Raw genomic sequence first — 14546 nt, forward strand, 5'->3', positions numbered from 1 at the left:
AGAGAGGTACAAGTTACCGGATCACGCACCAGTTATTTTAAGAATCGGCTCAAGCAGTACTGAAGGGAGATTTCAGCATTGCTACTTTGCAAAGATGCAATACTATATCTGAAATTAAAGCAGAATATGCTGTAAATGCAAAGGGTCTTATGAAGGATCCCACTTGAAGCGTTAACCCATCTTACTTTTTCTGATGCTAACAGCTGTCTGCATTTTCAGCATTTGTTTTAAAATTTCGCACTAAAGTGGCTCTAAGTTTGGGAGTGTGACATGCTGATGGGCCTTCAATAACCACAAAACTAGAAGTTATAGACTTAAACAAGTTGGCTTTTAATCACTAAGATCAGAGCTAACATCTCAACACGCCGACTGGTTCACAGGAATGAGTCATACAGATCCTGGGATCTTTATGTAAGAGAAGTCAGGGGCGGAGCCAAGACCTGGAACCTCCCCAGGTTAGTCGGGAAAGAGGAAGTGAAACTATACACAGTGGGGGAGGGTAATATACATGAGTGCAAAATGAATACAGGATCAAGACAAACAGATTTCATTACATTCACCCCTTCTATAGATTTAGTCCATCGGGGTGATGTTTCTTAAAAGTTGGTATAAGTGAGTCTGTCAGGAGGTTTTGCAGTTCTCCGTGATCGGCGCAAAGCTGGTTGGGGTGCCTCTAGGGGAGTGGATTCTGGTTCCTCCGCTGTCCGGGCCTCCGCAGTCTCTTCCAGGTTATCTGCAGTGTCCTCCAGGTTAAAGTTGGGTATTGATACCTCTGGGCGTCCTGTCTCTTTGTAGTGTAGGTCTTCATCGGGTAGTCTCCCATCGTTCTCTCCGCTCCCCAAGGGAGCGAGGTCTTTTATGGAAACAGTGTCCTCTCGCCCGTCAGAGTATTCGATATAGGCGTACTGAGGGTTTGCATGGAGGAGCTGTACCTTTTCCACAAGGGGGTCCGTTTTATGGCCTCTCACGTGCTTCCGCAATAGTACTGTCCCCGGAGACGTCAGCCACGCGGGTAGAGATATGCCCGAGGTGGATTTCCGGGGGAAAACGAACATCTTTTCGTGAGGGGTAGCGTTAGTGGCAGTACATAAGAGACCTTATGGAGTGGAGCACGTCTGGGAGGACTTCCTGCCAGCGGGAGGTCGGAAGGCCTTTTGACTTTAAGGCTAACGTGACAGCCTTCCAAACAGTAGCATTCTCCCTTTCCACTTGCCCATTACCCCGGGGGTTGTAGCTAGTGGTTCTGCTAGTGGCTATCCCCTTCGAGAGCAAGAACTGGCGCAGCTCGTCACTCATGAATGACGTCCCCCTATCGCTGTGTATGTAGTTCGGCATGCCAAACATGCAGAATAGATTACAGAGACACTTGATGACCGTGGCACTGGTCATGTCTGGGCAGGGAATGGCGAAGGGGAAGCGGGAATATTCATCAATGATATTGAGGAAGTATACGTTACGGTCGGCAGAGGGAAGGGGTCCCTTGAAGTCCAGACTTAGGCGCTCGAATGGCCGTGTGGCTTTGATAAGGTGTGCACGGTCAGGCCTGTAGAAACGAGGCTTGCATTCCGCACAGATGCGGCAGGCTCTGGTCATTGCCCTGACCTCCTCGATGGAGTGGGGCAGATTGCGGGACTTTATAAAATGGTATAGTCGGGTGACCCCTGGGTGACCGAGGTCGTTGTGGAGACCCTGTAATTTGTCCGTATGAATGCTGGCACACATTCCCCGCGATAGGGCGTCTGGGGATTCATTAAGTGCTCCCGGCCTGTACATAATATCATAGTCGAACGTGGATAGTTCGATCCTCCACCTGAGTATTTTGTCATTCTTGATTTTCCCCCCTTTGTTATTAAACATGAAAGCCACCGACCACTGGTCGGTGAGCAGGGTGAAACGTTTGCCGGCTAGGTAGTGTCTCCAGTGCCGCACTGCCTCCACTATAGCCTGTGCCTCCTTCTCGACAGAAGAGTGCCTGATTTCAGGTCCCTGAAGGGTTCGGGAGAAGAAGGCCACAGGTCTCCCAGCCTGATTGAGGGTCGCAGCTAAGGCAAAGTCTGACGCATCGCTTTCGACTTGAAAGGGAATGCATTCGTCCACTGCACACACTGCAGCCCTTTCAATGTCCTGTTTAATACTGGTGAAAGCCTCCCGAGCTTCAGCTGATAGTGGGAAGGACGTCGATTTAATGAGGGGTCGGGCCTTATCAGAGTAATTGGGCACCCATTGGGCATAATACGAAAAAAATCCCAGGCACCTTTTTAAAGCTTTGGGATTGTGTGGCAGGGGCAGTTCCTTTAGGGGGCGTAATCGGTCAAGGTCCGGTCCAATCACCCCATCTTCCACCACACAGCCGAGGATACAGAGACGGGTTGTGTTGAAGACACATTTGTCTTCGTTGTAGGTTAGATTCAGCTTTAGGGCAGTTTTTAAAAATCTCGCAAGATTTAGATCGTGGTCTTGCTGGTTGTGCCCGCAGATAGTGACATTGCCGCTGTAGTAGGACTCCTGGGTGAACTTCTGTGTGGGGACTCCGGTGGCGTAGAGCTGGTCTGAGACCTGGATGGGGAAGATGGCTGATTCCAAGATGGCGGCCCCCTCGGCGCGCACGAGGCGGTGAGGGCCGCATGGCCGGAAGAATAAGAGTCAGAGTTTCTCTGGGCCACGTCCAGCGATCGCGCAGTGGCCACTGCCTTTTTTAAGTCCAGGACCTCCTTCTCCAGCAGTCTCTGCCGGATATAATTCGATTTGAGGCCCGTGATGAAGGAATCGCGGACCAATTCGTCAGAGTACGCGTTGGCCGTCACGGCCTTGCAGTTACAGTCCCGGACCAGGTCCTTTAGGCCATGTAAGAAATCGTCCATTGATTCCTCTGGTCGCTGCCTGCGTGTAGCCAGCAGATGTCTGGCGTACACTTCGTTTACTGGCCTCTGGTATTGGGCCTTCAGGATAGTGATGGCCTCCGTGTAAGAGGTGGCGTCCCGGATGAACGAATAAATCCGATGACTTATGCGAGTAGTCAGTAGACTCAGTTTATCTACCTCGCTAGCGGATGAGGCCCCCGCGAAGAGTTCGAAGCATTTGAGCCAGTGTCCAAATTGATTTGATGCTTCAGAATGTGGATCCAAGTCCAGACGCTCTGGTTTTAGGAGTCGATCCATCCTAGTATTCTTTAGTGATTAAAATTGATGGGCCTTCAATAACCACAAAACTAGAAGTTATAGACTTAAACAAGTTGGCTTTTAATCACTAAGATCAGAGCTAACATCTCAACACGCCGACTGGTTCACAGGAATGAGTCATACAGATCCTGGGATCTTTATGTAAGAGAAGTCAGGGGCGGAGCCAAGAGCCAAGACCTGGAACCTCCCAGGTTAGTCGGGAAAGAGGAAGTGAAACTATACACAGTGGGGGAGGGTAATATACATGAGTGCAAAACGAATACAGGATCAAGACAAACAGATTTCATTACACACGCTAAATGTATAGTACTGTTGGCCTTAAGCTAACATTATGAATGGCATTAACCAAAATCACCCCCAGAAAATATTAAATAGTTATATAACTTTTTGATCGGTGGATTTTGCGGAGGATGGGAGGTTGGCAGTGAGGGTATTGGAGAAATAAAGTCTACAGGTGAAAAAAGTGTGGATAAGAGTTTTAGTGGCAAAATAAATGAGGTGGGGTGGAGATGGGCAATATTGAGGAGGTGAGAGTAAGTGGTCTTGGCGTTGGGTAGAATGTGGGGTTTGAAGCTCACTTCAGGGTCAAACATGAGGTTTTGCATGGTCTGTTTCAGTCTGACAAAGGCAGTAGAGTCAGTGCTGAGGGAGTAGAGTTTATTGGGGCAGGGCCGGTGGGGTGGAGCAAAACAATGGAAGAAATTTAGATTCATCCATCATTTGACTGTCCGACAGGCAGTCTGACAGTACAGAGAAGGTCGAAGTGGTAGAGCTGGGGGTTATCAGCATGCATCTAGAAACTGGCCCTGTGTCTGTGGATGATGTCACTGAGGGGTATCACGTAGATGAGGAGGAAGAGGGAGCCAAGGATAGGTTCTTGGAGAACGCCAGAGGTGACAGTGTGGAGGTGGGAAGAAAGGCCAGTGCTGGAGATGTACTGGCTGTGCTTGTACAGATAGGAGTGGAATGATGCGAGGTCCGTTCCCGAAGAGCTAGACAATGGAAGAGGGCTGATTGAGGAGAATGGTGTGTTGACCATATAGAATGCTGGGGAGAAGTCAAGGAAAGCTAAGGAGTAACGCTCTGAAGACACAATCACAGCGGATGTCATCATGACTTTTGGCCAGGGTGCTCTTGGTGCTGTGAATGGCATTGAAACAGGGAGTTTTGGAAGAAATCATTCGGTCATTCTTTTAAATGCATTTACGGTTTTGCTACACATAGAGCGCAGGGAATCTTAACCCAGATTATTCTCGGCTTGTTGAGGGTGGCAATCAGTGTCCTGATCCTATTTTTGTTTTTTGCAACTACCTATTTGAGACTTTTGCACCATGCAAAGACAGTTTTGCCACCCATGGGTTGATGTCCCCGGCCTGTAAAATAGTTTCAACATTCAGTTTCTCAGGCCGATTATACACGTGACAGTTCTTCACCTTGCTGGACTGACAGCTGAATTTAAAAGCTTATCTACTTGTGGAAATTTCCTGGACTTGATTGTTTGGTCCTATTACAGATGAGAGTCCCACTGCGAGATGACCGGAGGAGTAAATCGATAGAAGAAAGAGAGGAAGAGTATCAGCGGGTCAGAGATCGAATATTTGCTCGAGAAGTAAGCCACACACTAGTTATTCATGAAATGGGTTTATTCTTTCTTGGATGGCTCGAACTTTGCTGTAGAATAATAAATGATAAAAATTAATCTTGAGATCAAATAATAACCAGACTGCAAAAACCTATTTTTTAAGAATCCATATTAATTTACGGCAATGAGGCTTTAAGTTATATATTTTCTCTGTATATTCGAGAGAGGGCTTTCACCAGAATCGATTCGAATGTGTAGCAAGCAATCAATAGGATGATCCAAAATCTATCTAGCAAAGATATTTTGGAACATATAGCCAAGAAGAAAGACTTTCTTGTGTACAGGAAACTCGTTTAAACGGCACCTAAATATCCGGAATTCTCTATTAACCGGCAAAATTCTCACTCCGAAAACAACACCTCAATAACCGGAAATGTTGCAGAGTCCGAGTCTCGCACGGTGGCCGAGTTAGTCAGTGGGGGTAATTCTCCAAACTGCCACTACTCGGCTTCTTGGCGCTGTCGGGAGTCGGAACACCTCAATACCTCAATAACAGGAGTCTGACTCTCCCGCGCTGCCGGTAGTCTCTTCTGATCCGCCATTTTACAGGGGTACTGTGTGTCTCCCATGCTGCTGGTCGTCATTGCATTGCATTACCCTCAACTGGCAGTACTGTACTTAATCAAGCATCTTCCGCCATCCATTTAACACAACATTCTGTATTCCAATTACTGTATACTGCACATTTCTTGATTTTTTTATTTTTCTTTGTTAAAAATAGCCTCGGTAGATAACCCTCTCCGTCATTCGGAATTTTTGATCAACCGGCAACACGCTGGTCCCATCGGTGCCGGATACCAAAGAGTTTCCTGTATATAGTAACTTCTCACATCTCTCTGATATATCCCAAAGTGCTTCACGTACAACGAATTATTTTGAAGTGCAGTGACCGTATATGGGCAAACATGGAAGCCATTTTCTGCACCTCAAGGTGCTGCAAACTGCAGTAAAATGAATGACCAGCTAATCTGTTTTTGGTGTTCATTGAGGGAAGAATGTTGACTAGGACAGCAGGAGAGCTTCCTGCTGCTCTTCAAGTAATGCCATAGGATGTTTAATGAGCCCCAGAACAGGGAGACGGGGCCTCGGTTTGACATCTCATTTGAAGACAGCACCTCCGACAGTACAGCACTGAAGTGTCAGCCTAGATCAAGTGCTTAAAACCCAATAGTTTAGTGCTGTAGTGTCTTTTTGTCCAAAAAAAAAGGCAGCGGCTATCTGCAATAATGCAGAAAGTTTGAAGCAAATGATGGTCTTCAGGTGATGGAGCTCCAAGATTCATACTGTTTGTAGAGGGTATTTGACCCACAAAAGAAAACCTCAAAGTTTCTAGGTCGATTTAATTCTTAAGATTTGTAAAACACTCTAATGTTTTCTCTTTCAGTCCTCATACAATGGCTATCTGATGGAGAGCAGGTCAGTGTTGTGCACAGTACTTGTGTATGTAGTTGTTTCTTTTAATTCAAAGAATGTCCCAAACCTTTAGAAATACGTTTATCTTTCTAATACAATCAACAGACTCTCCAAAGAAGGCAGTTCTTCTAGTTTGCAAAAAAGGAGGCAGCTTTTTAGGTATTCAACTATTTATTTGGAGCTCTAGCTTGTTAAAGAGCAGTGCTATGCCAGTGCATGGCTGTTTGTCGTTGGATGGCTTTGCAATGTGTTTGTCATAATTCCGTCTACTCTTCTGTCACTTAAAAGTTTTTGTACTTTGCTGGTCTATATCCGAGAGTACACGGGTTCACACTGCCAAAACTAATTTTGGCTGATCAAATATTTTTTAAACTGGATAATCAATTTCCAGTTTCTCTCGACTTAAATCTCAATACTATTTTTGTTTAGTGTTGATTAATTAGCTATAACAGAAACACGAGCCCTTGTACCCCGGTGTTCTTAGTGAGGGTTCCACGTTAGGTACAAGGGGAATTGAGAGATCCCTTCATCCAATCTCAATAACTTACCTCAACCCCACTTCAACATAATGCCCAGAATGACAAAAACCTATGTTTAGGTTAGCACTCCTCCCATCCTTGATGAGGAGAAATGTTTGACATTCCTCCATTAGTAGTTTATTTTTCCTCCCTCTCTGTCGGTACCCTGTGCCACACAAGAGGTGGCAAATATGGACCTTGTAGGAAGTCAAGATTATATAGAGATCACCTATAATTGGGGTGAAATTTTGCTTCAGTTACTTTGGGTGTCTGCGAGAGACTTTAGGCAGTCTGAGCGAAGGAGGCCATTATCGTAGTTTGTCGGAGTGTTTGCATGTAATTGAATAAATTGATGTGTTTTCCTATGTCAATTTAGTGTGACTCTTTAAATACTCTCTGCTAGCTTTTACACTCTGGTCTTATTGTGCTGGTCAACATTGGAGAACAGTCTGGCTGTAATCCAGGCCAATAGTTTGAGGTCTTTCTATATGCCTTAAGGTTAACGTGTTTGCGTTCACGATTTTACACTTTTGAGTTCTGTCTACTCTTCTGCCCCTTTAACACTGACTTAAATGTGAATGCTTGGTCATGATTTATTCTGATAGGTTGGTTTTAAAGTAAAGCAGTGTATGCATATACACAGGATATGCTGTGTAGGGCAGTGGGGTACCAGATTTACACTACATGTTGCCTGTATATGTCTCTCAAAGCCTCTTGTTTTTTGGACTCTCAAATTTTACTATGTAGCATTCTTGGAATAGATAGCTGGATGTACTGAAGCACTTTGTGTTTGATGTGCCGATATTTTTGTTGTTTCTGTTTGTTGCAGTTGTGAAAATGCTGGGCATGAAAACTAGTTGATTAGCACCACCAGCCATATCATTGTGGCAAAGTCTGTGCAGCGCTCATATAGTCCAATTTAATGATGTTTAAAGTGAACAAGAAACAATGGGCCTACAATAATTCTGTAAAAGCAGGAAACTAGCCAAAGGTGAAACCTCACAGTAGAACAGCAGTCGGAGCACTTTACTGTTGCGTGATATTTTCAACAAGTCACGCTAAGGCCACTGATTAGTGTCTCCATTGTTGCAGAGGAAACCGAGAGTGCCTAAGCAGAGCTTCTAGCAGCCGTCAAAGCAGCACGGAGAATGAGCTGAAGTCCTCTGAGCCCCGGCCGTGGAGTAGTACGGATTCTGACAGCTCAAACCGCAGTTTGAAGCCGCCAGTAACCAAAGCGAGCAGCTTCAGTGGAATCTCCATCTTGACCCGAGGGGACAGCATTGGCAGCAGCAAGAGTGTAAACAGGGTCTCCAAAACAGGTACGAATTTTGCTGATGCACTTCAGAGTTGTTTTCTGTACTGTCCCTGCGTAAATAATCAGTTGGCTTCAAGTCTCCTCTTGTAGAGGCTCAAGGTATGTTATTTTTTTCTCCCCCAATTTTTCTTTATGTAGGTCATGACATGTCATTCCTGACCGAGTGATGTGTTTCCCAGGACTCATCCAATGTCTTTCTTTCACTGGCTGCTGACAAATTGTATTCAAGCAGCCGGAGTGGCAAGCCATCCCCTTTTCTTCACCTCCTTGTGGAGAAGTGTCTGGCTTTCCACGTGACACCCTTCCCACTGACAACATGGCTAAGATTGGAAACATGTCACATAAGGAATTATGGGAACGAACTGTGTCCTGCTACTCTGTGACGTGACGTGTTGCGAGGAGTTGTCTCACTGCCAGATTGCACCATTTTGTGTTGTCACACCGTTGGCGCTGTACGCCCTCGACTGGTTTGTGCCATGCTGAGAGATGCTCATTTCATGCTTCTACCAGGCACTCCTAATAACTAGTGACCTGATGTTTTGTGGGGGGGGGGAGGCGGTCTTTATTACAGAGCTGCTGGTAAGCAACTGTAATCCCAGCCTCCGGCTGAGGTTTTTAACTTGTCAGAGCACTAAAAGGTTGCCATCCCCGTATAGAACAAAGAACCAACTACTGGCCCCATCATCGATATCAATGGAGCCATTCAATTCTGGCCTGCAACTGTCAAAATGTGAAATGTCTCCTCACAAGGCGAGAAAATGAATAACGCCATGCGTTTTGCAACCTTTATTTTGGGGGATTCTTTCGATTGAAACGAATTTCCTGCCACAACTATTCTTTCCTTTTCAATCACAGTTTCTCGCAGGGTTTTCTATCATTTGTTTCCATCTGTTCATCAGCTGAAACCACAGCAAAAATGTTTATTTAGATGTTGAATTGAGGGATAAATTGTGCAGTCTCGTTATCTGAATCTCTGCAAGTGATTTATAATATATTTTATACATATTTTTACAAAAGGGAACAGAATGAATCGAGAACGAGTTAAGATTCTATCCAAACCTTTGCACTTTGGAGAGGGGGGGAGAAAGCGAAACAGAACTTTTAGTCTATTAGTAGTTACTGTATTTCTGTAATATCGTGATACTTTTTGAAGTATTCTGTTCCAATGTTACATTATCTCAGCTATCTTTGTGTCGCACACTGCGAGTTGACAGCCATTTTTTGTTGTTGTGCATGAATTGAGCTTGTGTGACCTGTAAGAATTGAACAATACAAGTGAGTGGATTTTGTTTGTTTTTTGGGGCTGTACGTAAGCTCGTACGGCAGCCAAGTAAAGCTTCATAAGATAACTTGTTCTGTGTAGTAAGAATTGGGACTCCTGTTCTAGGCTTGCCACTCGGGACTCCTGAATTAACTTCATCAGGTTACGTGCAAGCCTCTGCACAGCAGCCTGGGAGGACTGGCCTGTCTAATTCTGCACAACAGCAGCAACTGCCACCCACACCTCAGCAGCAACCAATGACCAATCACATGATGTCACAGGTGAGTCACCATTCCGTGTCCCTCCCCTTAACATAAAGCGTACTAGATTATTTGGCTGTGATGCTGCACAAGGTGAGGGCCGAATTGATTGTGTCCTGTTGCAAAATGCCGTGGGTTGCCAAGTTGAGGTGAATTGAGAACAAACCCGTTGTAAAGCATTTAGTACAGTGGAGCCTGCTTATCATCATATTTTGTCCAAATCCTTTCACTGTCTTTATATAACCATAACAGTCCAACAGCAAAATGAGTTTCTGTATATAATGCAGGAAAATGTGGTCCTAAAATTGTCAGAATTTTACTTTATCCCCTGCGCCAAAATAGATCCAAACTTGCAGTCTTTACTGAGAGTTGTTTTGAGTTGCTTGATTTCAATTCTGCGTCCTCTCGATATTGGGGCGTTTCAGACAGCAGTAAAAAGAGAAATCTGCTCAAACCTCTTCGGTCACTGCTGTTGGCAGTTTTTCACTTTTCGCCATGGATGCACTTGATACAACAATGGCGGCTGACCATCCCAGTACACACACTTCCATTTATGAACCAAGATATCTTGCAGCATATTTTTGCGACAACAGTACAACTTTTAGTGAAGCAGTTTACGGAACATAAGTAAATGTTTGAGGAAAAGCATTTGTATAGCTTCACCCTATTACAGGAAGTCTGAATGAATGAATTGGACTAGTTTTGGTGTTTTGCCCCTCGTGCTGCCCGTTTTTGTCCCTCCTCTCCTGATGGCGGTGCCTCATGCCACAATATGGCTTCACAAGCAATAGCAAACCTTCAGCGCATGTGAAATTTGATCATGTGTGTTGCCAGGCTATGTCACTATGGGTGGGGGGGGTGGTAAGGCAGTCAAGGTTGATGTTGTCCTCGTCCAATATCCCCAAGCATGTACTTTCCACCACAACTCACTTGATGGTGATCAGGAACGGCTGATTTTTTTGGTACCTCTCTAACCCAGGGGCTCGGAGGCCAGTGTAGCACCTATACTGCATGTCATTCTATAGTGGACACTAGGTGGAGCCGTAGAGCTGTATATAGCTGTATGTATAAGACTACATTACCCATGAGGCACTAGGCTACCCACAAGGCAGCAGTCAAGATGGCAGCCTCTACAGATACTGTACCTAGTCCACATGGGCTCAATAAAGTGTCTAGCAAAAGCTAGCTGTGTTCATAATAAGAATGTCTATTTATTAATGAACATAAGATGGTACCAGGATGGTGAAGATCTGCTGAAAATTGTGAAAAGCGACATGGAGAATTTGAAGCCACCAGAGCATTTGAAACTCACAGGAAACATCGACTACAATTGGCAGACTCTTAAACAACAATTCGAACTCTACATTGCAGCCATCGGATTCGGTACGAAGCCAGACGCAAGGAAGATAGCGTTGCTGCTTACGGTTGCAGGCTCACAGGCGATAGAGGTATTTAATACATTTGTATTTAATCCAGAGGAGAACAGAGAAAAATTAGAAGATGTGCTAAAAAAATTTGATGCACATTGCTCTCCCAAAAAGAATGAGACCTATGAAAGATACATCTTCTGTTCTCGGACACAGCAGCAAAATGAGACTTTTGATAGCTTTATAACTGATCTGAAACTGAAAGCACAGACATGTAATTTCTCTGAGCTCAAAGCATCCATGATTCGTGACCAGATTGTGTTTGGTATTCATGATAAAAAAGTCAGGGAACGTCTGTTGAGAGAAACCGAACTAAATTTGGAAAATGCGGTGAAAATATGCCAAGCCAGCAAGCTAGCTCGAAAGCACGCGAAGACTTTCAGTGAAATCAATAATGATGCAATTGTAATGAGTGATAATGCTGCTGTCGGTGCTGTGTCCTACAAGGGGAAGAAACATGGGCAGAACAGAAATGAAAAGCAATCGGAGGATGAAATTTTTAATTGTAAACGCTGTGGTTACAAACACCAGTTAAGACAATGCCCAGCGTTTGGAAAAATGTGCACAAAGTGTAATGGAAAGAATCACTTTGCCAAACAATGCTTTTCAAAAGTAAAAACTAAGAAAGGGCAGCAAGTTAATGTGATTGAGGACACTGATTTAAGTGAGACATTTTTTGTAGGAATGGTGTCGTGACGATATCAAAAAAGATACAGAAAATGTGCAGCCCTCAGAAATGGACAATGCTGAACATAAAGTCAATGCAGTAAAAGTGGACAAATGGATGATCCCACTGCAGATAAATGGAGCATTAGTTACATTGAAACTGGACACTGGGGCAAAAGCAAACTAAATCAGTATGAGTGACATAAAAAATATGAAAGAAAAGCCCAAAATACAGAAAAAGTCAGTACTACTGAAGAGCTATAATGGACAGAAAATAGATAGCTTGGGTGTATGCAGACTTAAAGTGACAGTCAAAGGCAAAGTGCATCATCTCATGTTTTCTGTTGTGGCTGAAAGACTTGATTCGATACTAGGTGACAAAGCTTGTGAAGACTTAGAACTGGTCAAGAGAGTCTACCGTATAAACTGTGCCATAAGCAGACCAGATGACTCAGGTGATGAAGCAGAGAGCCCATCAAGGATGAAAAGGCCAAAGGGTATTGTTAGATCCGTGTGTTAATGGAGACACGGAATGCAGGAGTTGATTTAACAAGTGTTTACTGAACAAAGTCTGGAGGTGAACTAACAACACAAGACGCTACACAGGCTTATATACCCGAGTGGTCACTACTGGTACTACAGTATACAGGGGCTTCAAAAACATAGTTCCTCTTAAAGGTACATACACTACAGGTATCCATGTCTTCAAAACGCCTAGTTTCTCCAAGAAGAAAGAAAAAGACTTTAAGGTCAAAGAGAAGCCAAAGGAAGAAAAGCACAAAGAGGAACAACACAAGGAAAAAAAGTCCAAAGATATAACCGCAGCAGATGTTGTTAAGCAGTGGAAAGAGAAAAAGAAAAAGAAGAAGCCTGCACCAGAGCAGGAAGCAGTTCCGGTGGATGCTCCTCCTTCCCTCAGGCCAATCTTTGGTGTTCCATTAGCCGAGGCTGCTGAGAGGACTATGCTGTATGATGGGATCCAGCTGCCAGCAGTTTTTCGAGAGTGCATTGACTACATTGAGAGTTATGGCATGAAGAGTGAAGGAAACACTGAAACCCTCTCCAAGCAAAGATCGCAAGGAGACCTCGATCTATACAAGAGCAGATTGATGACAATGCCGCAACTGCATCTTGTCATTCACCGCCAGAACAGTCTCATGAAGACACATCAGACTTACCCGTGTTGAGAAGATCCACACGTGAAGTAAAAAAGCCTGATAGACTTAATCTTTGAGTACAATGTAAAGCTTTGAAAATGTGTTGACTGTTTTGAAAATGTTTATGTTTATAGAGCACTAACAAAAGTGTTACTGATATTATCTTTATTGTTTTCTTGAAAGTTGATTGATATTGATTTTGTTAAACCTCAAAGAAAGGGGGATGTAATGATCAATAACATGTCATTCTATAGTGGACACTAGGTGGAGCCGTAGAGCTGTGTAGAGCTGTATATAGCTGTATGTATAAGACTACATTACCCATGAGGCACTAGGCTACCCACAAGGCAGCAGTCAAGATGGAAGCCTCTACAGATACTGTACCTGGTCCACATGGGCTCAATAAAGTGTCTAGCAAAAGCTAGCTGTGTTCATAATAAGAATGTCTATTTATTAATGAACATAAGAACTGTGATCAGTTTACTCAGCACAGAGTAGGACTCTAACTTGGGGGCCTACTGTTCAGTACCACACCAGGAGGTATATTTATACCCTATGCCATTGGAGTCCCCCTGTTTGATGTTTTATTGCCTAATCGATTGGATTAGATTAGTCAGTAGCATGACAGAGGGGGACTTAGTTGCCATTTGTATTTGTTGACAAGCAGTCGCTAAATGGATTTGTGTGTGTGCGTGCGTGTCAGTGTGTGTGTGTATGTCTGTCAGTGTGTGTGTGCCAGACATGAGTCAGTGGATTGCCTAGCTTCATGTAAGCTCCAGATGCCAAAATTCTAGAATTGGATTACTCAGCAGTTGATTATATATGCCTACAGTGCACCAGGATCTTGCACCATTGCGGCAGGTTTTTTTTCAGCTGAAATGGTTGTGTTATCGGCTTCTCCCATCGTACCTCTCACTGTATAATTGGGGCAAAACCATCAGCCTCTCCACAGGAGTAGGTTCAGTTAGATGGTTCCTGTAGTCTTTCACATTGTTTAGTAATGTAGAGCCCTCCTCAGGTGGCGACTCCCCAACAAAGAGATTTCTGTGACACCCAGGAAGGTGCCACCAAGGCCTCTCTGGTACCAGGCACCTTTGGGATGAGACACCCTAGGGACAGTCCAGATTTAATGCATACCCAAACATTTCTCAATCTTGTGTTTAGTAAATTTGGTATGATTATAAGAAAGCTCCATTGTATTATAAAATGTTCCTTTCCTCTTCCTAGAATATCACCGTGAATGGCAATGGTTCCTAATGTAACCTTAAGGAATCTGTTAACTTGGGTGAAAAAGGGTAGCTAAGTCCATTGGACCTCTGGGAATTGAAGAAGTCATTCAGATCCAAGTTGTAGAACCTGCTTTTTGTGGCCATAGACGGCCAGAAATAATAACCAAAGATTTTGGCGGAAAATTCTTGCCCATACGCGAATCAGGGAAACCATGCCCATTCATTTGGGTCATTTGGTTTATGGTGACTGAATAAGCGAAATTCCATTTTTATTATGGGCGATTCTGGGAGTTTAGCCACTGTTTTGGGGACTGCATTACGTGATTCCAACCGCTTTTCTGTGAAGACAGTAAATCTCTGTCCCTGTTTATCAGTTATTTTACTATACGGTACAATGCTAGCGCTCTCAAAGCTGAGATCAGTGAGCTATGTCCATCAGTGACAACAAACAGGTACTACTGCAGCTGAATTTACTCAGC

General features: G+C 44.2%; 1 protein-coding gene across 14 annotated transcripts in view; it reads left to right on the forward strand.

Moving 5' to 3' along the window:
* Positions 1-14546, forward strand: part of r3hdm2 (R3H domain containing 2) — a 269089-nt gene that overhangs the window by 188871 nt on the left and 65672 nt on the right. For 11 of the 14 annotated variants that reach the window (XR_015074450.1, XR_015074449.1, XM_085972623.1 and 8 more), the window contains 5 exons: positions 4693-4788; positions 6206-6237; positions 6340-6393; positions 7845-8071; positions 9455-9609. Coding sequence is in view for 12 of the 14 variants with exons in the window: in XM_085972623.1 (XP_085828749.1) it covers positions 4693-4788; positions 6206-6237; positions 6340-6393; positions 7845-8071; positions 9455-9609 (564 nt within the window). In the remaining 2 variants the exon portion in view is untranslated. The remainder of the gene's footprint in view (positions 1-4692; positions 4789-6205; positions 6238-6339; positions 6394-7844; positions 8072-9454; positions 9610-14546) is intronic. The other 3 variants (XM_085972625.1, XM_085972626.1, XM_085972630.1) reach the window with 1 other exon arrangement.

Source organism: Somniosus microcephalus, chromosome 33, assembly GCF_052327205.1.
Source record: "Somniosus microcephalus isolate GS21.2 chromosome 33, FLI_Smic_1.0, whole genome shotgun sequence".
Taxonomy (NCBI): domain Eukaryota; kingdom Metazoa; phylum Chordata; class Chondrichthyes; order Squaliformes; family Somniosidae; genus Somniosus; species Somniosus microcephalus.